At 56.2% G+C, this 24,039-nt stretch overlaps 1 protein-coding gene across 1 annotated transcript; it reads left to right on the top strand.

The window, feature by feature from the left end:
• Positions 1 to 501: 501 nt before the first annotated feature.
• Positions 502 to 23,637, top strand: PPFIA4 (protein tyrosine phosphatase, receptor type, f polypeptide (PTPRF), interacting protein (liprin), alpha 4). Its single transcript, XM_009586386.1, is given in 27 exon segments — positions 502 to 705; positions 824 to 988; positions 1,604 to 1,678; positions 2,868 to 2,963; positions 3,406 to 3,627; positions 4,078 to 4,224; positions 4,326 to 4,464; positions 5,079 to 5,158; positions 6,106 to 6,237; positions 9,167 to 9,258; positions 11,446 to 11,569; positions 11,824 to 12,029; positions 12,473 to 12,713; positions 12,947 to 12,982; positions 13,571 to 13,704; positions 13,872 to 14,035; positions 14,657 to 14,750; positions 14,993 to 15,074; positions 15,507 to 15,707; positions 16,689 to 16,751; positions 17,962 to 17,988; positions 18,923 to 19,098; positions 19,878 to 19,975; positions 20,650 to 20,825; positions 21,050 to 21,118; positions 21,950 to 22,127; positions 23,579 to 23,637. Coding segments are annotated over 27 exon segments (3,480 nt in total).
• Positions 23,638 to 24,039: the final 402 nt, after the last annotated feature.

The raw sequence follows: 24,039 nt of genomic DNA, 5'->3' as shown, positions 1-24,039 counted from the left end.
CTGTGCCCCATCTCTCTCAGCTGGGATTTGGGGCTTGGGTGTGCCCCATAAGAAGCTTGATGGGGCCCCACATGCTGGACTGGGGCAGATCTTGCTCTTTCCTTTGGAAGGAGATTTTGGATGATGCCAGATCCTGAGGCCATGGCAGAGGCTGGTTTGGGGCCAGGGGACCCATCCTGGCCGGCTGTGGCTTTGCGATGAGTTTTAGCCTGATGGGATGCTCCAAGGTGGATGCTCTGCTGGATTGCATCAAGGGGACAGAGGGGATGGGAGCATGCTGGTGGCCTTGACCGGATGCTTTAAATGCCATCCAGAGCTGTAGAGTAGTTTCTTGTGTCGTTGGATATCAAACCAAATGGATAAATACTGGGATGCTGTGTTCTCCCTTCTCCAAAGCATTTAGGGAAGCCAGGAATAGATCACCTCCCAGCCTGGCTGTGCTTCTCCACTGATTTCTCAGTGTTCCCCTCGGTGTCCCCATCTCTCACTGGTTGGGTTTGGATGGGAAATGCTCTGTGCTGGAGGTCCCAGCAGTGGGGCCCGGACGCTGGCTTCGTCCCCATCCCATATTCCCTGCTCACGGCCATGCCCTGATTTCTGCAGGAGTTTGCAACGCTGACGCGGGAGCTCAGTGCGTGCCGGGAGCAGCTCCTGGAGAGGGAAGAGGAGATCTCGGAGCTGAAAGCCGAGCGCAATAATACCCGGGTAAGCATATAAAACCTGCTGTCTGTCCTCAGAAATGTGGGACACCACAAGCTGCTGGGCCGACACCAGCATCGCCAGCTCCTGGGGTGGTGAGAGCCTCATGCTTGCCCTCTTGCAGCTCTTGCTGGAGCACCTGGAGTGCCTGGTGTCGAGGCATGAGCGGTCCCTGAGGATGACCGTGGTCAAGCGTCAGGCCCAGTCGCCGTCCGGGGTTTCCAGTGAGGTTGAGGTGCTCAAGGCGCTCAAGTCACTCTTTGAGCATCACAAGGCACTAGATGAAAAGGTGAGACATGTTGCTGGGACCTCTCCTGGCTCACTCCATGAGCATCCCCTGCTCAGAGCTGACCTTCTCCCAACCCTCCTCCTCTCTCCCGCTGGATGCCATTTTTTATTGTGAAGCTGGGTGGTGACCTGGGGTCCCTCAGGAGGAAGGTCTTGAATATCCAAAAGCTGCAGCACCCTCATTTTAGGAGCTGGTGGGGCTGCCAAGTGGATGCTGTGGGTTTGAGGCTGTCGGGGATGGGGAACTTGCTTCCCTGGGTCATTCGTGGTGGTGGTGAGCACCGGCATTTGGCACCCTGGTTCAGTCTTTGCGTTACAACTCTTATTGTTCCTCCTGATTCATTTGCCTCAAGCATTTCCTTGCTCTGCTAAAAGATGTCTTCAAGCTGTCCTGGCAGTAGGTCTGCAAGAGTCAGCTTGGCCCAGGCTGTTCCTCTCCAACATGCTTTTGCTCTCCCAGGCGACGGGCTGGAGCATCCCTGAGCATGTGCTCTGGACGTGAATCCACCTGAGCCTGGCTGTCAGCCAGACAAAAGGGGCTGGGAGCTTGCCTAGATCCCGGGCAGCCTCATCACAGATAAATAATGGCCTTTCCCATTATCTTACATGACTGCAGGTCAGGGAACGCTTGCGAGCAGCCTTAGAGCGAGTGGCAACCTTGGAGGAGCAGCTCGTGGATGCCCATCGGCAGGTAAGAGGCATTTGGGCGGCCTACCCTGGGCCCTTGCTGGGGCACCCGCTGGGCTGGGACTGCTCCGTGTTGCATTTGTGAATTCATGTTGAATTTGCTGACGTATCACCCTCACATGATCGTGCAGATCAGAGAAATGGCATTTGGGCATTTTTAATATAAGGCTTTTATTCTAAAATTGCTATTTACATGAAGGATTGGCTGTATTTAAGGAAACCTTGTAAATATTCTGTAAATATATATTGTCTCGCGGGCAAGGTTTCCTCTGCTGTTTGGTGTTCATTTCACTGACAAAAGCAACCTGAACTTGAATCATTTCAGGGGGCTGAGAGTGACTTGGGATTTTCCCTGCCTCAGCAGAGACCCAAAGCTCGCTGCTCCGAGCACCTCATCTTGCATCCCCCATCTCCTTCCTTGCTCGGGCCCTGGCATGGGGACTTCGCTGTCCCCAACACCTAGCCCTTTTCGTCTTGGAGAGATATTAACCCTGTTTTCCTTCCTGAAGTTTGTGCCCAGCCACCACTGCCAAAAGGAAAGAGCCATCCTTACAGCCTCTGCCTGGCCAAATTTTGCTCCTATTTCTAGTTCCCAGGATGTGTCTCATGGTACTTCCCCAGGCTTGGTGGGGAGGCAGTGCCTGGCTTTCGGTCACCTTGCAGGGACCTGTCCCCATCCTCCCCCAGCAGAGCAGGGTGCGATGTCAGTGCTTATCCCCTGCTCCTGCTGGCTACATCTGCCCCGGGTTTGGAGTCTGTCTGGCTGCAAACTAGTGAAATGAGTTGGGGGGGAGTCCTGGGATGCAGGTCTCAGGTCCCCGAGGGCTCACCGGGAAAACCTTACTGCTGGGGCTCGGGCTCTTTGCGTACCTGTAGCAAGCACCACGGTGTCCATGCAAGACGTGGCTTCATTCTCCATCAGTGCTGAGCCTTCACAGCATCTCTGCCTTCCCCTCTCTTCTTCACCCTATCCCTCCAGTCTCCCCCCAGCCATAGTCACTAGCTGAATATGACGGTGGAGGAAGCCAGCAGGAAGCCAGTTGCAGACCTGGGTGCACCAGGGGTTGGCCTCACCCGCAGCCGGACCCGCTGGCCCCATCCGACGGTGGTGCCCCGGGGTTGGCCCCCCCCCGCAGCCGGACCAGCTGGTCTCATCTGCTTTCTCTCATTAATTAAGCCATGTTGTCATGCAGGTGGCAGCTCTGCAGCAAGGCACCGCGCGGGAGGCCCCGGTGGGTGAGCGGGATGAGAGGGAGCCCAAGGAGCCAGCGCAGAAGCTTCCCTGGAAGGTGAGAGCCCCAGAAACCCCTGCTCTGACCATGCTCACTGAGGCCATCGTTTCTCCAACTCTCTTGTCACTGGCTCCAGGGTGCTGAAAACCTTTTTCCCTCTCCCCTGGGTCCAACTCCCTGGGAAATGCCCTTTCTGGTGGATACAGGCCACTTCTGAATGGAGGGGGATTTGGGCTCCTGCTCGGATGCTCCTAGGGGCTCTGCTTCCCAGAGACGCTCTGGGAGGCCCTCAGCCGTCCCTATTCCATCATGCCTGTGAGAAGCCACATCCCTGGCTAGTGGAGACTGTTGACAGTGGGTCCCGGAGCCCCATGTCTCCACTCCCCACCACTTTGCTGGGTCCCTGCAGGGCCATGTTCCCCCATTGCGTAGCCGCAGGCAATGTGAGCCCGTGCTATGGGGCAGCTGGGCATCTACCTCCCTCTCTGCTGCCTTGCAGCGGCTCTCCAACGGCTCTGTCCACCCAGAGGATGAGGCAGGGCGGGTGGTGGAGCTGCAAGAGCTCCTGGAGAAGCAGAATTTCGAAGTGGTCCAGGCCAAGGAGCGCATCTCTGCGTTGGCTGCCAGCGTCACCGAGCTGGAGGAGGATCTGGGCACCGCCAGGAAGGATCTGATCAAATCGGAGGAGATGAGCAGCAAGTACCAGAGGGACCTCCGAGAGGTTAGACACTACCCTCTCGTGCTTCCAAGCCTCTTGCAGTTGCAGAGACATTCACAGCAGCTTCCACATGCTCTGGGTTGGGAAGGGATTGTAATCCCTGTTGTATGCAGGGTAAAGGCCAGTGTCCCCCAAAAGAGGCCACTGCCTTTGGGAGATTGTCCCCAAGTCCATCAGCAGAACTTCCCTGAGGTTATAAGCAGACACCAACATACCCAGGCGTGCTGCAGACCTGGGGCAGTGAGCTGTGTCCGTGCTAGAAGGTTTTCCTGTGATTGCCTGACTCTCCCTTTATCGCTGTCCCACTCTGTCGTCCCTCATTCCTGTGCAGAGCAGGGTTTGCATTGCATGCTTGGACTCGGGGGTGTACCAGGCTCACAGGAGCTGGGAGGCCCAGTTGTTCTCAAATCGGTGGTCACAGACCAGGATGTGACAGCCCTATCACTTCCCCAGGCCCTGGCTCAGAAAGAGGACATGGAGGAGAGGATCACCACACTGGAAAAACGCTACCTGGCAGCCCAGCGAGAAGCCACCTCCATCCATGACCTCAATGACAAGCTGGAAAGCGAGTTGGCCAACAAGGAGTCCCTGCACCGCCAGGTACCAAAGCTTGGACCCAAAGGCTCCCACTACCCTGGGGACTTGGGAGGGAGAAGCAGGCAAGCCTTGGTGCCAGGCACCCATCCTGCTCTGTCCCGCAGTGCGAGGAGAAAGCCCGGCACTTGCAGGAGCTGCTGGAGCTGGCGGAGCAGAAGCTGCAGCAGACAATGCGGAAGGCAGAGACGCTGCCCGAGGTGGAAGCGGAGCTGGCCCAGCGCATCGCCGCACTCACCAAGGCAAGTGTGCGGGGTGATTGGGGACCAGAGCCAGAACGGAGTGCAGGAACCAGAGGAAGAGGCAGGTCTGACCACCGCCCTGCAGCGATGAAGCCCCTGGCAGGCCCGAGGCACCCTGCTGTCATTCCCAGCCTCTGAGCTTTGCTGTCCCCTGCCTCTCCTGTGGCTGCAGGGACAATGCATGGTTTTTAAAGCTCCTGACATGTCCCTTCGCTCAGCTCCTTTCTCCAAGGCAGAGATGGCCCTCAGTTGATCTGAGTGGCCTTCAGCTTGTGTTGGGACCACTCTGGGATGAGGGGGAAGAGGAAGGACCCAAGCTGGATCTGGGAGGCTGCAGGCCTGGAGGGAGGTGTGGATATGGCCAGCCCTGTCCTTCCCAGGTGCTGGAACTGGTGCCAAGGTGCTCACAGAGCACCTCCATCTCCCATCACCTTGCTAGCAGGGCTGTTTTGGGCTCACAGCACACGGTGAACCATGGCATTGGGGATGCAGGCAGTGGGAGGGAGTGCCGCATCCCAGGGAAGGATGCAGATGCAGGGATGGACGGAGGGATGCAGGAGGGCCCACATGGCTTTGGGGAGCGGCATCCGAGAGCGCTGCTCTGCTTTTCCCAGGCAGAAGAGAGGCATGGGAGCATCGAGGAGCACCTCCGGCAGCTGGAGAGTCAGCTGGAGGAGAAGAACCAGGAGCTGGCCAGGGTAAGCGCTGCTCAGCCTGGACTGGGGAGTCCTTGCGGGTCCTGATCCAGCCTTGGCTCCCCCTTGCCATGGTGTCTGGGTACCTGGGCACACCACAAAGGGCTGGCTTGCTGGTATCTCTGAAGCAGGATGGGGAGAGGAGACTGGTTATCCTTTCCCATCCAGGATCTCTTAAACTAGAGCCACCCAGGAGCTCATGACACTCACTGCTGTGATTTCCCCCTCTCCCAGGCATCCAAGTCTTGCTCTTAGTTTGCCACATCCACTCCTCTCCCAGCATCTCCCCCTGGGCCAAGCTCCGACCCCAAATGCAGGCCAGGGAGGGAAGCTCCAGCTGGTCTTCCCCCCAGCTTGGATCAGCAGCAGGGCGAGACCGATGGGTGCTGGGAACAAAGGGTGTTGCCCCTCCAGAAGACAGGGAGGCCGAGCTGATGTGTCACGGGACGCACAATCCCCGCTGTGCTCCTTAGCCCGTGGCTGGGCTGTCCACGCAGGAGATGATTGTGATACCCATTTCTCAGGTCACCCAGGTGGCAATACAGCGTGTGTCCCTGGGGAAGCCCCTAGTTGTTTTGGCCTAGGGCAGAGATTTGGAGAGACCTTTGCAAATCCAGGGGATCGTCCCCCACTGGGGTCTGGAATGTGCCCCCAGTGTGGCTGTCCCTGGCAGATACACAGGTCAAACTTTCTTGAGGCAGGCAGGATCTTTTTGGATCTTGTCCTCTCTCCTCTTCATCCCTGGCTGAGAAATGGCAGAGACCAGGAGAGCCCCAGTGCAGCGTCTGATCTGTGCTGTAAGGGGTGAATTTGTCCCCAAAAGCTGGGCCTAGTAGATCAGCTCTGAGACCACCAGCAGGCACGGGATGGCAGGAGGGCACTGAGCCCCTCGTGGCAGGAGGAGCACATCTGCTGGATCTGACGTGACCGGTCGCTGTTTGCCCTTGCAGGCCCGCCAGCGGGAGAAGATGAACGAGGAGCACAACAAGCGGCTCTCGGACACCGTGGACCGTCTGCTGAGCGAGTCCAATGAACGGCTGCAGCTGCACCTCAAGGAAAGGATGGCGGCCTTGGAGGAGAAGGTAGTGGCTGGGGGGCAGGGGGTCCTCTGGGGGGCTGGTGAGGGGTCGAGGGGTCTGCAGCCCCTCCGGCACAGAGCCTCGGCCAGCTACAGCACAGGGGTTTGGAAGTACCTGCACAGGGATGGAGAAATGATCACGTGCAGGATGCCAGCCGGGTGCTGGGACTGGTGGGAGCGCAGGGAAGCGTGCTCTGCATCGCACCCTCGCCTCCAGCTGGCCCTTGCCCGGTAAGACCCACTCCCCACCGCCTTTCACCTCCAACAGCAGCAGCATTTGTCCTGCTCCGTTCCCTCACTTCCCTGTGTCTCTTCTGGCGCAGCCTCAACTGCAGCCTGCGCCCGGCTGTCGGAGCAAAACCCTACTGCATTTTGCAGGAGAAAATGCAGCATTCATCCTCTCCCACCTGCCCATCCCTTCCACATGCTGCCTTGAAACTTTCCTGTCTCCCAACCCTGGACTGATCTGCCTTCTCCAAGCCAGGGCAGAGTCCATGAGCATCCTCCCAGCTCCCATCCCGCTCCTCCTGGGGAACTGGGCTTTCCTTTGGGAAGCCAGCTGGAGTTGCTGCTGCCCCAGCACGAATGCAATTAGCTGGGAGAGCAGGTGGCTCAGAGCAAGGATTAACTTCGCAATGCCAATGGGAGGTCAGCCCTTGATAATTCACCTCTATTTGGGTTCCTGCAGGGACCAGGCTCCCCTTAGCAAGTCAGAGCACAAGTCAGTCCCCCAGCTGATCCCTCCAGGACCGGGTCTGTCTCCCTGCTGCTCTGTGCCTCCTGTCCCCAACCAGACCCGGTTGTGCCAGCATGTCCAGTCATTCAGCAGATGTCTGAGTAGCTCTGAATAAAAAGCAGGACCCAACAGATGGGGCTGAGTCCATATTCCCACCCCAGCAAGCAACAGGGACCAGAGCGATAGCACCTTGCAAAGGGGCATTATCTGCTCCCCAGCCTGCTGCCAGCACTGGCTCACCCAGAGAGTTTCTCCAGGTCTTCCACGGGCAAAAATGATGCTATTTGCCTGCCAGCACCTCCCAAAAAAGAGCACAAGGTCAGGCAGTTGCAAACGCATCTTCTTTTCCCCCTGCCTATTCCCTAGCTTAGATGTAGGGGACATTTTTGCCCTTGATCCAGCTGCTTGAGGAGTTGATCTCCTCTCAGACACATTTCCTAATCTTCAAGCCCTGCCCATCAAACTCTAATCGCCGCTTGCCCTCCATGGCCATGCCCTGGCCCCAGTGTGGGGCAGGAGTTGAGCTCCGGCAGCCCTGCTTGAGGAGCAGGAGGTTTGCAGCAGGTAGGTGAGGTCTCTCTTGAGGAGACCGGTTCACAGGCAGGTAGGTGAGGACTAGATCAGGGAGCCATTGCCGTACCTCCTGCCAGGCATCCGTCACACCGTCCACGCAGCGATTCCAAGCTGGCCGTTCCCGGGAGGCTGCACGGCCGTTTTCTAACGGTCTCTCTTTTTCTTTCCTGTTTTTGTTCCCTTTTCTTTTATTTCGTTTTGCAAAGAACACATTGTTACAAGAGCTGGAAAATACCCAAAAGCAGATAGAGGAACACCAGCACGACAAGGTAAATGCCGCTGCAGGGAGCCTGCCCTAGTGACTGCGTTTCCTCACTCCTAATCCCCGGCTAGTGGCAGCCACGCCTCCTAAAATACCCTAGTTTCGGAGGAGCTGGGATCCCAAAGCGCCCAGCAGCAGGAGGCCACAAACTAACCCACGCAGTGGCTGGATGGAAGCTGCCACCCACCTCCCCGGAGACCCCCGGTTCGGTTCCCTAACAGGCACGTTCAGTCCCGTCTCCATATTTCTATCACGCTCATCCATCCCCGACCCCCAGCCGAGGATGGCAGCGAGGCCGGGGTGGCTTCGCCCACGTGTCTAGAGGAGGGTTTGCCCCAGCGCTCCTTGGTGCAGCCTGGCTGCGAGGGAGAGTGCTGCTCAGGCAGCCACGTCCCCTTCACCCCCAAGGCTTTCCCGACCCCCTCACTCGAACTGGGGGGGAAGATCTGCTCCATGCCCAGCTTGCAGAAGGCCCCGTAGGTCTTCGCACCTCCCCTGCACTCAGATAAAGCATCTAAGTAGGGTCTGCAACACGAGTCCATGTTGACCTGTGCTGGAAAGCTGGAGGGTTGCAGCTTTTTGAAGCAAGGCGAGCTTTTGGGATGTGCCCCATGTTTCATGCATGGTTGGGGCGATCAGGGGGCTGCTTTCCCCCTTGCCCAGAGCCTTGCTCTCCCAGATGCTCCCTGCCCGCGGCGAGGATGTGCGGGCACCGCTTGCGTTTCCCAGCCATGGCTGCTCTACTCCAGGCAGAGGCAAAGCTCGGAGACTCGCATGACACTGCCTGCATGTTGCCCACCCTGGTTCAGCCTGTTTGCCCACAGGACTGGATCCTGCTGTGCCTGGAGGATCCCGTCTCCCCTGCCTCCCTGCCCGCCCGCAGCCTCCCACCTCGCATCTCCCACAGGACAGGACGGCCGCTTAGTGCAGGCACAGGTTCCCGATGAGGATGGGGTTGGCAGCAGGAGGGACAGGGCCAGCGTCAAATTTGGCTAGCGGGTCCCTCACTGCCGGCCCTTTGCCAAGGCGAATGTGCACGTGCAGTCTGGAGCAAAACCAGAGCATCCTAGTGGGAACGATTTTCCTTCACCTCTCAAACCAGCATCGCTTCGAGCACGCGTGTGTCTGTCTGTCTGGCCTGTGATCACTTCCTCCCTTCACGGCATCACCCCAGCATCGTCATTCACTGTCGCCTGCATGAGCTGTTTCTTTACCGATGTGTCAAAGGTGCTTTAAACCTGGGATGGGGATTTTTAAAGGGAATATAAACTTGGAAATAGCTAAGGATGTGGATTGCCCCAAACCTGGCCGCTCTTCAGAGCAAAACCAACCCCTGCCTGTCTCTTGTCTCACCCTGAACAGCGACGGTTGTCCGACGAGATTGACAAACTGAGGCTGGAGGTCGATCAGCTCAAGACCAGAAGTGGGACATTCGTGGAGAGCGTGCACGCAAGGTAAGGGCCGCCTGCCAAAACCCCGCCGGCCTGTGCACACCCCGCTTGCATCCTGCACTCACGGCTTTTAGGGTCCCAAAATGACGTTGGCATCAGGCATTTCTGGTTTCACCAAACCTCAGTGCAGGGCTGCAGAGTGGTTCATCTCAGCAGGGTCGGCTCCGGCTGTGCTGTCCCCACCATTAATTTGTCCTGAGGTGGGACACAGGCTGTTGAGAATAGCTCAGCCTAACTGAATGGCCCAAAATTGCTCTTCTAAGGGCAAAAACCCACTGGGCATTGTTTCCTTTTCTGCACAAAGGACTTAGGGCTTAATTTTCTATGAAAACTGTATGTTCACGAAACGCCTTTCCCCCTGTGGCGTGCTGGGGATGGGCTGGTGGAGAAGGAGGAATCTCTTTTGAGGTGTTGCAGGCAAAGGAGAATGACACCCCCCGCTTTTTTCCCCCTTCTCTCTACAATGGTCCTCCCACACCCTTTCATTTAAAGTCAGCTGGGAGATGGGGAGGTCCCAGCCCAGAGCACCAGGAGGAGAGGTGAGTCCATCGGGTCTCAGCCTCCAGCACTGACCGGGGTACCCAGCACCACTGCAAGAAACCAGGGGGTTAGAAGAGGAGGATGCCAGCACGACATGCACCCCACTGCGTTGCTGCGGCCGCCTGGGAGACCACATCCTCTCCTGAGCACTTTCGACGTGGATTAGAGGCAGTGAGCGATCAGTGAGAGTGACCACCAGTGGGGAAAATTATCCCCTCAGGAAGGCTGGGAAAGATGGAAAGGAACCTGTGTAACCAGCTTCAAATCTGTCAGCAGCTGTGGCAGAGAGGAGAAGGCCTGGAGGTCCTGTATCTGTCGTGGAGAGAAGAAATGGGGAGAGGAAGGAAGAGCTTGTGAGGATGAAGGATAGCTGAGTGCCAGAGGAGTGTCTGGAGCATGTGTGGGACCTCTTTGTACGGGTCTGTAAAAACAGAACGGGCGATTTTTTTGTTTTTTTTAATTTCTTGGAGGAAAATTCAGCAGAAAGCTTGAGTTACAGAGACCAGAATAATCCCCCAGCTGAAATGTCAGCTTTTGTCTAAGACGCCTTTATCTGTTTTTAGCTTGGGAGCAGCTTGTCAGCGGCTCCACAGCTTAAATCCCCTTGAAACTCGGTCTGTGCCTTCGTCTGCAAACACCAAGCTGACACCAAGCCAAGCTGCTCATGTTAGTGGTTTTGTCTGGGCTCAGTAGGATGTGGGGAGCCCAGATCTATATCTGCACTGGAAACCAGACCCACCATGGTGGAAAAACCTTGATCTGCTCTGGACAACTGCTTTTGTCATCTTAAATCAAAAAACTCTCACGCCTCCTATGGCAATGCATATAGGGAGTAATGACCCCATGCTCCGGGAAGGTGCTTTGCTCAGCTGCGTGGTTGGGTCTTCAGGGCGAGGAGGAGCAACCAGGCAACGTGGAGACATGCAATGAGTACCACGAGAGGCAGAAAGTGGCCTCGTGTCCAACAGCAGCTGCTGCGTTGCTCTGCCTGGCATGGGGACCCGGCTCCGAGCACCAGCCCAAGCGTGGAGGAGGAGGATGAAGAAGTCCCAGCCGATTTCTGCTGGGAGATCCCAAACAATGCTCATGTCCCTGCACCTGGAAGATCTGTTTCAAATGGGATTTTATTCATCGGGGTTTTTTTTCATGAAAATGTTGAAGGAAACATAAAAAGAAGGAGAAGAGCTCCCTGGCTGGCCCCTGTTCTGTACCATGGGGATGGAGAAGATGGGCACAAGATGTGCTGTACATGTTAGGAGGTGCAAGCTGTTCTTGAGAGGGGAGGACAGGAGGGCCCACGGCTTCACAGCAGACCCACTGCGCTGGGTGGTTTTGGCCAGAACGGGCTGGATGCCCCAGTGGGTACTGCAGCGAAGGGGGAAGCAGCAGCAGGGTAGGGCCCAGGGCTGAGCTTCCTATAGTCTGTGAGCACATCTCCAGGGCCAGCGTGGGGGGAATGGGGCACCTTTCTCTGGAGCCTGGTTTTGCATCATTTCATGCAGAGCAGGCAAGCATCGCTGGGGTGGGCATCCCGGAGTGGTCTCGTCCTCCTCCTCTGTCCTGAGCTAGCCTGGGCTGCGAGGGGAGCAGCCCGGGGACAGGGGCATTCTTGCATGGAGCAGTGTCCACAACAGGGCTCTTTCTCCCCAGGTCCCATATGGGCAGCGCCACAGACCTGCGCTTCCCACTGAGCGCTGTGGTCCATGCCCCCGCCGAGCCCTTTGGGACTCGACCGCAGAAGGGCCGATTCGCCCGGCGAGAGGAGTCAGCCAAGGTAATCCATCTTCATGCCAGCGTGGGTCAGAGTTGGGGTTGGGGTTTCCTCCTGCCTTGCACATTGGTCTCACGTGTCCCTGATTTGGGGACATGGGGCAATTTCCTTCACCTGGTGCGTGGATGGGGATAGCATGGTAGGAGGGATTTCCCCACTGGGATTGCGTTGAGATGTGACTGTTGTGTGGAGGCCTCCAGTTTGGCTTTTGGAGACATGGGAATGCCGTGTGGGACCAGTGGACCTTGTTCCCCCAGGACTGGGAGCAGGCCCAGGCAGGCGGCGTCCTGGCCACAGGGCCTCACGCCTTTGACAGCGACCCCGAGATCTCCGATGTGGACGAGGATGACCGCGAGACACTCTTCAGCTCCATGGACGTGCTGTCCCCCGGCGGGCATTCGGATGCCCAGACGTTGGCCATGATGCTCCAGGAGCAGCTGGATGCCATCAATGAGGAGATCAGGTAGCAGCCGTGCCCAAAAACTGCCACTGCCTTGCTCTGAAATGGCTCTGGGGGGCCACGAACTGCCAGGTGGTGGGAGGAGGCTCTCATGCCCTAAAATTGATGTCTTGGTCCAGCTTCAGCCAGGGAAATGGCTCCTTGATCCTTCCTGCATGTGGCTCCCTGTCCCTCAGCTGCACCAGTGCTGGCTCACAGAAAGGATCATTAGTTAAAAAAAAAAGCCCCCCATGAATATTAAAAGAAATTGTGCTGTGTCTCAGCACTGGTTTATGTGGATCCCGATGGGTCTTGCTGCCATTCCTGGAGATCGGAGGCTCAAGTCACAGCACCCGAGGTGCATTTTCCCAGGATAGGGAAGTCCCACGGCTGAGAGGTGTGAGATGACTTGGGAGCACCCCAGAAAGGTGGGGAGCCAGGAGCCCTGAGCCCTGCTGCTCCCCCAGGATGATCCAAGAGGAGAAGGAGTCAACCGAACTCCGCGCGGAGGAGCTGGAGACCCGCGTCACGAGCGGCAGCATGGAGGGCCTCAATCTCACCCAACTTTGCAAAAGGGCTTCCATCCCCACCTCGCTGACGGCCCTGTCCCTGGCCAGCTCGTCCCCACCGCTCAGCGGCCGCTCCACCCCCAAGCTGTCCTCCCGCAGTGCCGCTCAGGACCTCGACCGCATGGGGATCATGACGTTGGTGAGGAGGCGTGCGGGGTGGATGAGGGGCTGGTTAGGGTGTGCATGTGGCTGCCTGGGGTGGGAGCGATGCCCCAGCATCTGCTCGGGTGTGCAGGAGGGTGATGTGGAATGGGGGTGCCCATGTTTGCTGTCTCCCAGCCTGGCACGCCTGGCCCTGGGGCTGGTCTGGGGGGGGGTCTCCATTAACTGCCCCTCTTTCTGTGTCTCTCTCGCTTTCCCCCTTGCAATCAGCCCAGCGACTTGAGGAAGCACCGGAGGAAACTGCTAGTGAGTGGTTCCCATCCCGTTGGTTTTTGTCCAAGCCCCTTTTCCAGCCTGCTCCTGGCTTTGTCCACACCAGGTCAGGGTGCAGCAGGCGTGGGATGGAGCTGGGGACCCCAGGGATTCAACAGGAGGATCATGGGGATCCCATAAGGTGCTTGGAGATGTGCCAGCTGGCAACCTGGGGGGTCTGGCAGGACATGGGGAGGTTCAGAAAGCCACTGGGTCCTCAAACATTGTGTGTCCCCTCTGGCGACAGGGTGTCTTTGGGACATTCCCATCTGTGCTCCTCAGAGCCCTCTGCTGAGGGCCAGCAGCTTCTGTCCCCACACTCTGACCTGGACCATGGGGCTGCATCCTCTCTCCTCCCTATTCCCAGGATCTTGGCCATACGGCCACATCCTCCCCATCTGCTTGGGCATCTCGAGCCATTGCCAGAGCTCTAATTCAGGCCAATCCTGGAGCGTGGCAAAGCCTCAGGGCCCTGGTGGCTCTTTTGGCCATGCCTCCATGGAGCAAGAGAGAGGCAGGCAGCAGGGCAAAGATGGAGCTGGGTTTTGGCCTCCCAGCCTCATGGCTTCTCCGCTTGTTCAGTCGCCTGCAGCTCGGGATGAAAGCCGAGAGGATAAAACCACCATCAAATGTGAGACGTCCCCCCCATCCTCACCCAGGACGTTGCGGCTGGAGAAGCTGGGCCACCCTGCGCTAAGTCAGGAGGATGGGAAGAGGTATGTAGAGCACCCTTTGGATCTCACACCAGTGCCTGCTCTGTTGGCTTGAGGATTTACATGGGGCAAGCGTGGGACTGTGGGACGGTCTGGGGTTTGCCATGGCTTGTGCGCTGCTCAGGAATAACCTAAAGGCTTTGCTGTTCCTCTCCCTCCTCCATCCCCAGCTCGCTGGAGGAGCAGGCCAGCAACCCCAGCAGCAACAGCAGCCAGGACTCCCTGCACAAGGGCTCCAAGAGGAAGGGGATCAAATCCTCCATCGGGCGCTTGTTCGGGAAAAAAGAGAAGGGTCGCTTGATTCAGCTGAGCAGAGAAGGGGCCACAGGGCAGGGTCTGTGAGCAGCCCTATTCCCATCCGTGCCGGGCGGGCGTCCTCTCAGCCAGGCTCTCTGCATGCCTCCTGGCACTGTCTGGCTTTGGGGTACTGTTGGGGTGACAGGCGGAGGAGCAGGGACACCCCTGCTGGTTTGGGGATGTTGGGGCCACTGGCTCTGGGCTCCCTGCAGCTTCAGGGCAGTTGGGTCCTGGTGCTTTCTGCCCCGCGGCCCTTTCTGCCCTGAGCGTGGTATCAGTCTTAATACTCTGCAAGAGCTGCAGTGAGGATAGGGACCCCCCCATCACTGTATCTTATCTGTTATGTCCCCAAATCTGCTTCCCTCCCTGTGGGACCTTCTTGATTTTGCACAGCCCTTTGGTGGGAGCTGCTTTTCCACTCCTAAATCCTTTACTGCTTCGATGTTGAGCATCTTGAAATGGGAGGGATGGCAAGCGGGGATCCCCTTGGGCTTCCCAGGGATGCAAGGGGGCTGTGGGGGTGGGTTCGAAATGGAGACTGTCACCTCCTGTGCCACAATTGTGCATCCCCAACACCCTAGCATGGGGACTGTGGCAGTGCCCACACTGAACCCATGGGATATGACACTGACGTGAGGATGTCTTGCTTGCCCAACAGTGCTGCTGACCGACATGGAGGTGGGTATGCAGGACCCTCTGGGACTTGGCAAGCTGGGTGCTCAGGCCGAGAAGGATCGGCGCCTGCGGAAGAAGTGAGTGAACCTCCTTCCCTGCCCCAACAAGAAAATGTCCTGCCTGATGGCTGAGAAGCCATGGCATGGGACTGGGAATTGCTGGAAAGACTTCTCATCTTCACCCTCTCTTGAGCCCTGTTAGCTCCTTTATTGCTTCGCTACCAGCTGGTTATTATTACCCATGGTCTATTCCCTTTCAAGAGCTGCTCCTTTCCCCACAAGCCCCCAATAAATCACTGTTCTGCTTCTGTTCCCTCCAGGCACGAACTCCTGGAAGAGGCTCGGAGGAAAGGATTGCCCTTTGCTCACTGGGATGGCCCCACTGTTGTCTCCTGGCTGGAGGTGAGGCAGAGCGCGCCCGTGCATCGTCCCCATGCACCAATGGCTTGGCAGTCAGCACCGGTCTGTAGTGTGCTCCCCCGGCAGCGGTACGGCACCCCGCAGTCTCACCATGCTTGGTCCATGCACAGGGTTGGTGGTTGCAAAATCTGGGGGAGCAGAGCAGATCCCCAGATCCCTCACATATTCTGTAGAGTTGTGGTTTGAGTAGAGCTTTGAGTTGAAAGACTCAGTGAGTGCTCTTTCCCCGTGCTGTGTCCATCAGATGTAAGGATGCTGGGCTGCCCGCAGGCCATCTGTGCAAGGTACAAACAAAAAAGGAATCCCACATGGGTATCCAACTTTGATACTGAGCTTCAAACAAGGCCTTGATCTTACCAGAGGAAGTTAGGGTAGGTCAACTGGGCAGTCACTGGCTTTGCCCTGTTTTGGCAGCTCTGGGTGGGGATGCCGGCCTGGTACGTTGCCGCTTGCCGAGCCAACGTGAAGAGCGGAGCCATCATGTCGGCCCTGTCTGACACTGAGATCCAGAGGGAGATCGGCATCAGCAATGCGCTGCATCGCCTGAAGCTGCGTCTGGCCATCCAGGAGATGGTCTCGCTCACGAGCCCCTCGGCACCACCCACGTCACGGACGGTAAGTGCTCTATGCCACAAACCCACTCTTCTCCCATACAGACCCTCCTCCTTGGGGCAGGACGACACACTTGTTTCCCCCCTTTCTCCAGCTCCTCGGGACCACAGTGGTCCATCAGTTCCAGGGAGTCCCAGTGTCACAGGCGAGCATGGCTGTGGAGGGGGTGACGTTCCTTCATGGACCGGTCAAACCACCAGACACTTGTCCTCAGGCACAAAAATCATTTATGGCCATTGAGTGTGAAGCACTTTCCTGCCTTGAGGCACCAGCAGATGCTCTTGTCCTCACACTCAGAGGCTGTCACCAAGAGGCTGACCCTGCCAAGCAGTCTGCAAAGCGGAAAGCTCGGTGACTGTTTTCACTTGCGAGGATAAAATCCCACCCAAACAGCACATGCGTGATTTACAGGGCCAACTCAGTTATGCACAGCCATTTCCTCAATCAGTTCAATACAAGCCTTTTGCTGGGACCGTGTGAAATTCCTGGGGCAAGTCAAAGCAACCACAGATCCCAGCCTGCCCTGGATAGGACGTGGAACGGATGGGGGGGATTGTGTCTTGTGCTGGTCCCCAAAATCCCTGAAGGGTTAACGGTGCCCCAGTAATGCCAAGACACATCTGTAGAAATGCAGTCAGCAGAAAGACCCCAAGTGTGCTGTGTCCCTCAGATGGCCATGGCTGGGGTCACAGCTGTCAAAAACAGACTCCATGAGCATAACACCAAAGTATAAGGCCAGCCGAAGCACCACTGGTCCTTGCCGCGCTCTCTGTGGCTGCACGGACAGCCCAGGGTCTTCACAGGCAGTGGGGTGCCACCAGCCCAAGCTGCAAGGACACTGCGAGATCTCCCCGGTGTAGCTCCAAGTGCAAGGGTGGCCTGATCTTCCATCAGCCCAAGCCGGGCTTGTTTCCAGCACGGTTGTGAACCGAGACCATGGCTCCGTGGTGGTTTACCCTGACCACTCTGCTCTTTTCCCTGCAGTCCTCCGGAAACGTCTGGGTCACCCATGAGGAGATGGAGAACATGGCGACTTCCACCAAGACGGTGAGGCTGGCCAGCCCCACTGCCGCCGCATGGCGTATCAGTTACTGAGCTGAGCTCCGGGCGTGCATTAACATGCTAAACCCTGGGAGGGAAGGGGATCTTTGCTGCATCTCATGTGTCAGCCCTTGGCCAGCACCATGCACCTGTTTAGAAACCATCTTTCAACCTTTAATATCCCAACAATTTCTAAAACTGGCTTAAAAACCATCAGATGCATTTCCTTTGTCAACTCCCTGTGGGTTTTGCTGGGTTTCTAGAGCAGCTTGTCTGTCAGTTGTGAGTTAGAGGGAAGAAATGAAAGACAAAAAACAAGAGGGATCTCAAGATAGATGCATGAGATTGAGTCCCACGTTGGTCATTCTGCACCCAGAGAAATCACTGTCTAATCTCCCGTTGACCTTAGCACACCCAAGTATTGTCCCCACTGTCTGTCCCTACCACTGGCTGATAGCTTGGGGTCCCTTTGGAGGGATGTGGCCACGCTCTCAAAATCTCTGGCTCCTTTGGAAAGATGTAGCCATGCTCCCCTCTGCAACTTAATGACCCCATGTCCATGTCTCAGAGCAGGGGCAGCATTTTGGATTTGTTGTGTGAATTAGGCATTTTCTTGAAGCTTTTGTCTGCTGGTTGAGTAGCACAGACCTGCAACTGGCGGGTGCCTTTTGGGGAAGGAGAGCTCGGAGTCACGGCAGGGACGTGACGCTTTCTCTTGGGCAGGTTTTGTGAGGTTGAGCAAAACCAGCATGGGTTGACAAGGGAGGAAATAGCTACAAAAGCAGCAAATTGAGTTGGGCAGCCCCTCTGGGGGTTGTGACCCATGAGCTGAAGCTTGGGTTTCTCTCTGCATCCATCTGTCTTTGGGGCACCCAAAAACTACCCATATTTCCCAGGAAAGATTTATGCGCCCCAGTGTCTGTGCCATCTCCAGCCCAAGGCCCATGAGAAAAGTCTCATCCTGTATCCTCCTTACTTGTCTGAGAGATGGGGTGAAACCTGGACCCAGCGGGGTCGGGGTGTCCCCAGCACCCTGTCAACAAGGCTGAGCTCCCCGAGCCATGCAGCCGTGAGACCGACCCCCATCCCCTCTGGGTCACACCATGCCAAGGGGTCCCACACTCGGCTCGCGTGGCACATGTTTTCACGGTGCAGGGCTGCTGGGTACTGACTTTACCTGTCCTTTCTATTGACATGCCGCATGTGTCACGCTTAGGACACAGAGGAAGGCAGCTGGGCACAGGTGAGGTCCCTTTTCCGCGGGCGGTACGTGGGGTGGTTACGGGAGGGAGAGCTGGACATCACAGAGCACCCAGGGGACGAGCTTGGGACATCAGTATTTGCCAAGTCCTGCTTGGAGTCTGAGCCTGCACCCTGTGGTTGCTCCTCTGAGCTCTCTCTCGAGCATGGGGTGGTCCTCCTGAGACCTTCCATCAAGCAGCATCCTTCTCTGCTTCAGGCAGAGTGACTTTTTCTGTGTAAGACACAGATCCTGTGCTAAAACCCCAACGTAAGAGTGACCAGCCACCCTGCATGGGAGGCAGGTTTCTAGCTGCATAGACGTTTAGTTTTCACCTTTTTTTTGGCCCCAAGTTCAGGATGTAGACCGTTTTCATGAACTGAAAAGGTGGGAGGAAAAAGTCCTGCTTGGATCCATCTCTTCTGGTTTTGATCACTCTCAAATGTTTTACTTTTCTTCTGGTGGATTTTATTTCATTTTCGCACCCAGAATCAGTTTGCAGTGAAAGTGAATGGATTTTCTGCCCAAAACTGACCTTTTTTTCATTTTGAAGTCATAAAGCAGATCTTTTGGTGATTTCTAAGCTTCTTAAAAATTAGTTGGGAATGCACTGAAACCTATTTCTTAGTTGTTTCAGCTTTCATGAATGTGCTTTTTCCAGAAGAAGCTGGTCATAAAGTCCAACTATCCCTTATGCTTGCTTTTTGGCTACTGCCTTGTCCCCTTGGGGGACATCAGTAGGACACAAACCATGGCCAACAGGACTGTTCCCTCCAGCTCCTTCAGTACAAACTAGGGTTAAACTCCTCTGGGCCAGGTTTGGTCCTCAGGACAGTGACCCCCAGACTGCAGCACTGAACTGTCACTGGTCTCCTGGGAGTCTGCAGCTCCACCAAGCCCTGGTTTCTCCCTAGCTTCTCCATTTGCTTCTCCACAGACACTGGCCTATGGGGACATGAACCACGAGTGGATTGGGAACGAGTGGCTGCCCAGCTTGGGTCTCCCACAGTATCGCAGCTACTTCATGGAGTGTCTTGTTGATGCACGGATGCTGGACCACCTCACCAAGAAAGATCTCAGAGTGCACTTGAAGATGGTGGACAGCTTCCACCGGTGAGTCCCCTCCTTTGGGAGGCCCCTGGGATGCAATGTCTGTACATGGAGCAGAGGATGGAGCAATTTGAGGGATTCTCTACTGTCTTGACCAGCCCCGGTGCTGGAGGATGGCCCTTCTAGGCTAGACTCAACCACCCGGTCTTGGGCAGCTCATATGGGCAAATGTTCTCCTTCAGCACACTCCTTGCAGCAAAATTGCAGAGGTCCAAGCCCTCTCCTGTTTGTGGAGCAAACCATGGGCAAAAATAAAGACTCGTCCCACCTGGCACCCCACTGGCAGGCAGAGCAGTCATCTGCCAGCAGCCCAGCTTGGAGAAGGCTTATGCCATCCCAACCACCTTGCTCAAGCACCAGTATCCAGCCCTGTCGTGGGGTACCACCATCCACCCCGACCCATGGGGTGGTCCGTGGGCCTGCTAGGGCCCTCCCTGCTCTGGGGATGAACCCTTTAGCCTGGAGCAGCCCCCATGGGCTGGTTCTCCCTTCCCTCTCCAGCCACCAAGCACGGAGTATCGTTATTTGGATCCATGCGCTCTCAGGCAGGTACAACATGGTAAAACTGATGAAATTACCATGGAAGGGAAGGACATTCCCCATTTTCTGGCCAAGAACTTCCCTTTGGGTTGTGTCTGTCCTGACCCAATCCTGAACCGAAGCATCCTTTGGGCTCATGGAGAGCAAGCAGGGAAGTGGGTCCCTCTGCGGGTTCCTCCAAGCCACCTGCGCCACGATGCTGAGCCCCCCTGAGAGTTGGGTGACATCTTGTGTCCTTGCAGCACCAGCCTGCAGTATGGCATCATGTGCCTGAAGAGGCTCAACTATGACCGCAAAGAGCTCGAGAGGAGGCGAGAAGAGACCCAACACGAAATCAAAGGTCAGCAGCCACATACACAATCCAGCTCTGGAAAAGGAGATGAGAAACCTCCCAAGAGATGCCCAGTGATGGTCTCTCTCCTATCCCTTATTTTTAACACAGCATTTGCCTAGGGAAAAACGAGCAACCATTCTGAACAACCCACAGGGCTGTTCTCCAGGGGGACCTCCCTGCAGTATTTCCCCAACAGATTGCTCCAAGTGCCTTTATGCAGCTTACCCCAGTCAGGCTTGAGGAGGGAGGAGGGGTGTCAAGACGGGAAAGATCCAGCCCGAGCATCAGATCATCTTCTTCTGCCCATTTCAGGTGCTCAGGACACCCCCCAGCTTGCTCAGCCTCCCCTTCCTCGTTGGCTGTCCTGAGATTCCCTGCGCATCTGGCTGCTGCTTAGATTACATCTCATTATTGATAATGCCCCTAATTACACCAGCAGCCGTGAGTTCTTAGGATTAATTTTCACAGTTGTTTTCTGCCTGTTATTTCAGCATTTAGTTTGATAAATTGAAGTGAGGTGTTCCTGGCACTGGAGCACCTGGTATTGCGGCTGGCTTGGGAAGGAGAGTCCCAGGATCAGCCTGGGGCAGTGCGAAAGGGCTTCAGGACATCATCAGGTTCCTGCACAACCAAGAGCGTGGTCTGAGCTGGCCCTGAGACATGCCCTCACTTTTTTGCAGATGTCTTGGTGTGGACCAACGACCAGGTCATTCACTGGATCCAGTCCATCGGGCTTCGCGAGTACGCGAACAACCTCGTCGAGAGCGGGGTGCACGGGGCGCTCCTGGCCCTCGATGAAAACTTCGACCACAACAGTCTGGCACTTGTGTTGCAAATCCCCACACAGAACACGCAGGTAAGAGCAGCATCCTTGGGGGATTTTGGTGGAGAGTGGCCGGCGTGGGACACGGCTGCAGAGTGACTCCACCAGTCCCACCAACTCAACTCTACCTTTCAAAGCAGAGCACTCGGATGGCGCGTGGGCTTTTTCTCTGTCATTCTCAGGGTTTCCTGAGATGGGGGTTGTGCTGGGAACTGTTCCCACTGACGGGGAATGATGTTATTTGATGTTATTTTCAGGCTCGACAAGTGCTGGAGAGGGAGTTCAACAACCTGCTCGCCTTGGGCACCGATCGGAGGCTGGATGATGTAAGTACCAAACCTCTCCCATGTCCTGATAATGCTGGGCAAGAAACAGGAGAGGCAGGACCTCTGCTCTCTCCATCTTTGTCCAGGGGAGTCAAATAGTGCATCACAAACTCTCTAGAGCAGTTGCATGAGCAGTATCGGTGGAATAAGCTAAAACTATTAGACAAGGCCCTGAGGAACATGCTGCCAGGCTGTGGAGGCAGGTGAAGAAGAGTCTTGTGCATCATTTCTAGCCTCATGCTTGGTGGGCTGAATTTCAAGTAGGCTCACCTGGCTTTCCTTGCCAGCTGCTTTAATATTGCCTTTTAGAGTCACAGATGTTCTGGGCATGACACATTTGCGGTGGGTAAAACTGGTGGGTTAGAGATGTCCAGAAAGCCAGAAAGCTGTTCACGTTGTCACTGAAGGTGGGAATTCATCTAGATCTCTCCTACGTATAGCTTTCCTCCATGAGATAGGATAGCAGAGCTAGTCAGGGCTCTTTTTAGAGCACAGAGAGAAGCAGGCACTTCCAGATGCCATTATCTGGCCAAGGTTAGCTACATCCCGTGGGGTCTTTACTGGGGCTTATGTTGATGTCTCCAAGGCACCTTTGCAGTCATCATGGAGAGAAGAGATAGGCAAGCTGGAAAGGATAAAGCCTATGTCATGGGATCCCGGAGAGGTCTCTTATGTCCTTGGCCCAGTTTGATCACACACTTCTGGACTGTTTGAGTTGGTCTCCATGTACAGGCACACCCTTAGTTACGTGGAAGCCGTGCTGGTATCTCACGGGGGCAGAAGGTCCTGCTGCCACTGCTGCCAGGCCCGTAACCTGCTCTTCCCTCACAGGGTGACGACAAGACCTTCCGTCGAACCCCATCCTGGCGAAAGCGCTTCAGCCCACGAGACGTTCACAGCATCAACATGCTCAGTGGCTCGGCCGAGACGCTGCCCACCGGCTTCCGCGTCACCAGCCTGGTGCCCCTGCCCCCTCCATCCGCCCCTGCCAAGAAAATGCCCCCGGAAGGTAGGTCACCCCCTTCTCCCACCCCTGCTCAGACCTCATGGTGAATACGGGGAATGATGTGCCACCAGGAGAGGAGAGGGAGAGAGGCTTGCTGATCGCCTGCGGTGCTGAATCCATGTGATCCTTGAGCCGTTGTCTGCTGTAAATGTTTTTTCAGGACGGTTATTTCAGACTCTGGTCTGGTCTGTGGTTTCTTCTCCCAAGTAACAAGCGATAGGACGAGAGGAAATGGCCTCAAGTTGCGCCAAGGGAGGTTTAGACTGGACATTAGGAAAAACTTCTTTACTGAAAGAGTGGTCAGGCCTTGGAACAGGCTGCCCAGGGAAGTGGTGGAGTCACCATCCCTGGAAGTATTTAAAAGACGTGTAGATGAGGCACTTAGGGACATGGTTTAGTGGGCATGGTGGTGTTGGGTTGACGGTTGGACTTGATGATCTTAGAGGTCTTTTCCACCCTTAATGATTCTATGATTCTATGATTCCATTATTCTTTGTTTCGAACTGCCAGGACGAGGGAGAGGGCTGGATCAGGGCATGAAATGTGTGTCACCCACCCTGGGTTTGGCATTCAGACAGAGCCTGTTGGGGTAGCGTTGGGGGCTGTCAGGAAGCAGCAGCCCAATCTGGGCCAGTCTTGTCCACTCTGCTTTTTGGAAACCATCCCCAAAGGGACTGAATTAACCAGCTCAATTCAGTCCAAGCGCTGCTGAGCAGCCACTCTCCCAGGGCTGGCAGGGACCTGCTTCGAGACGCTTGCTGCCCGTGCTGCTGGCTGTCGTGTGTTTTAGCTGAGCACACATGTCCCAGGCTCTGCCCCACCACCAGACGGCTCCTTTCTACAAGTTATCTTGGTCCCTTCCAAAGCTGCAGAGAGGCACAAGCTCCAGCCAAGTCACCCCAGTTTGTCTCCTGGACCAGGTACCCTGGTCCCACTGTCCCAAGCCATCTGTCACATCCCCAGTGATGCAGAGCTGGCTTCAGCAGGCTCAGAAATGAGTGTATGAATGAGAATTAAAAACTTTTGCTTTCACCTTCCGCACCAAGCCCCAGACTCAGCTCTCCTCTGGTCTCCAGATTTGCTCAAATTTCACAGCTTTCCATCCAGCGGTTTGGGTCAAACTTCTGTTCAACCTTTTCCACCCCACCCCTGGAAGTTGCAATTCCCACCTGGCTGAGGACAATGAAACCTGGGACAAAGTCCCTAAGTCTGACAGCACCCAGACACGGGTAGCAGGGTGCTCGCTGCCCAAGAGTAGGGATGGCAAGTGGCAACTTTGCAAATAGCCTGGAGCCTTGGGAGCATCAGAGCTGGCCAAATGTCCGTCTTCCTTTGACCCTCATCTTCATGTGGCTTCGGTGCACAGATCCTGCCTAGTAAATGTTTTGGTGGAAAGCCGAGGGCTAATTGGAGCAGTTGCTAATTGCACGCTCTGCTCTTCGACTCACTTCCAGTTGGTGCCTCTGGGTCGCCAAGGCTGGAGACCTCCACGGTCCGGACGTACTCCTGCTGAGGGTCAGCGTGACGGGAACCAGCCCAGCCCTGGGTAAGTGCGAGGAGGACCGAGGCCTCGGAGCTGGATGGAAACCGAGAGGAGAGCATGAGGCCCAGCGTCCTCTGCCCAGCATCACCCAGGCAGGCTGTCTGCCTTCACCAAGGTTTGCCTTGCCATGGAGGACCATGGAGACCTCAGCAGCGAGGGAACAGCCCGCTGCCGCCTGAGGCTCCCAGGACCCTGAGATGCAGAAGGGATGCTCAGCATCCCAACCACGTATGGTTTGTCCAGTCCCTGGACAGACAGCTCCGCTGGGGACCCCAGGTTGCCATCCTAGATGGGAGGTCCCACTGGGGGGAGGGAAGGATAGTCAAGCACTTCAAAGAGGCTCCTGAGACCCTGCTGTTCCCTGGGGCATGG

This window comes from Fulmarus glacialis, unplaced genomic scaffold, assembly GCF_000690835.1.
Source record: "Fulmarus glacialis isolate BGI_N327 unplaced genomic scaffold, ASM69083v1 scaffold5191, whole genome shotgun sequence".
NCBI lineage: Eukaryota > Metazoa > Chordata > Aves > Procellariiformes > Procellariidae > Fulmarus > Fulmarus glacialis.
The sequence above is the reverse complement of the archived record's forward strand: the minus strand, read 5'-3'. Positions and strand labels throughout refer to the sequence as shown.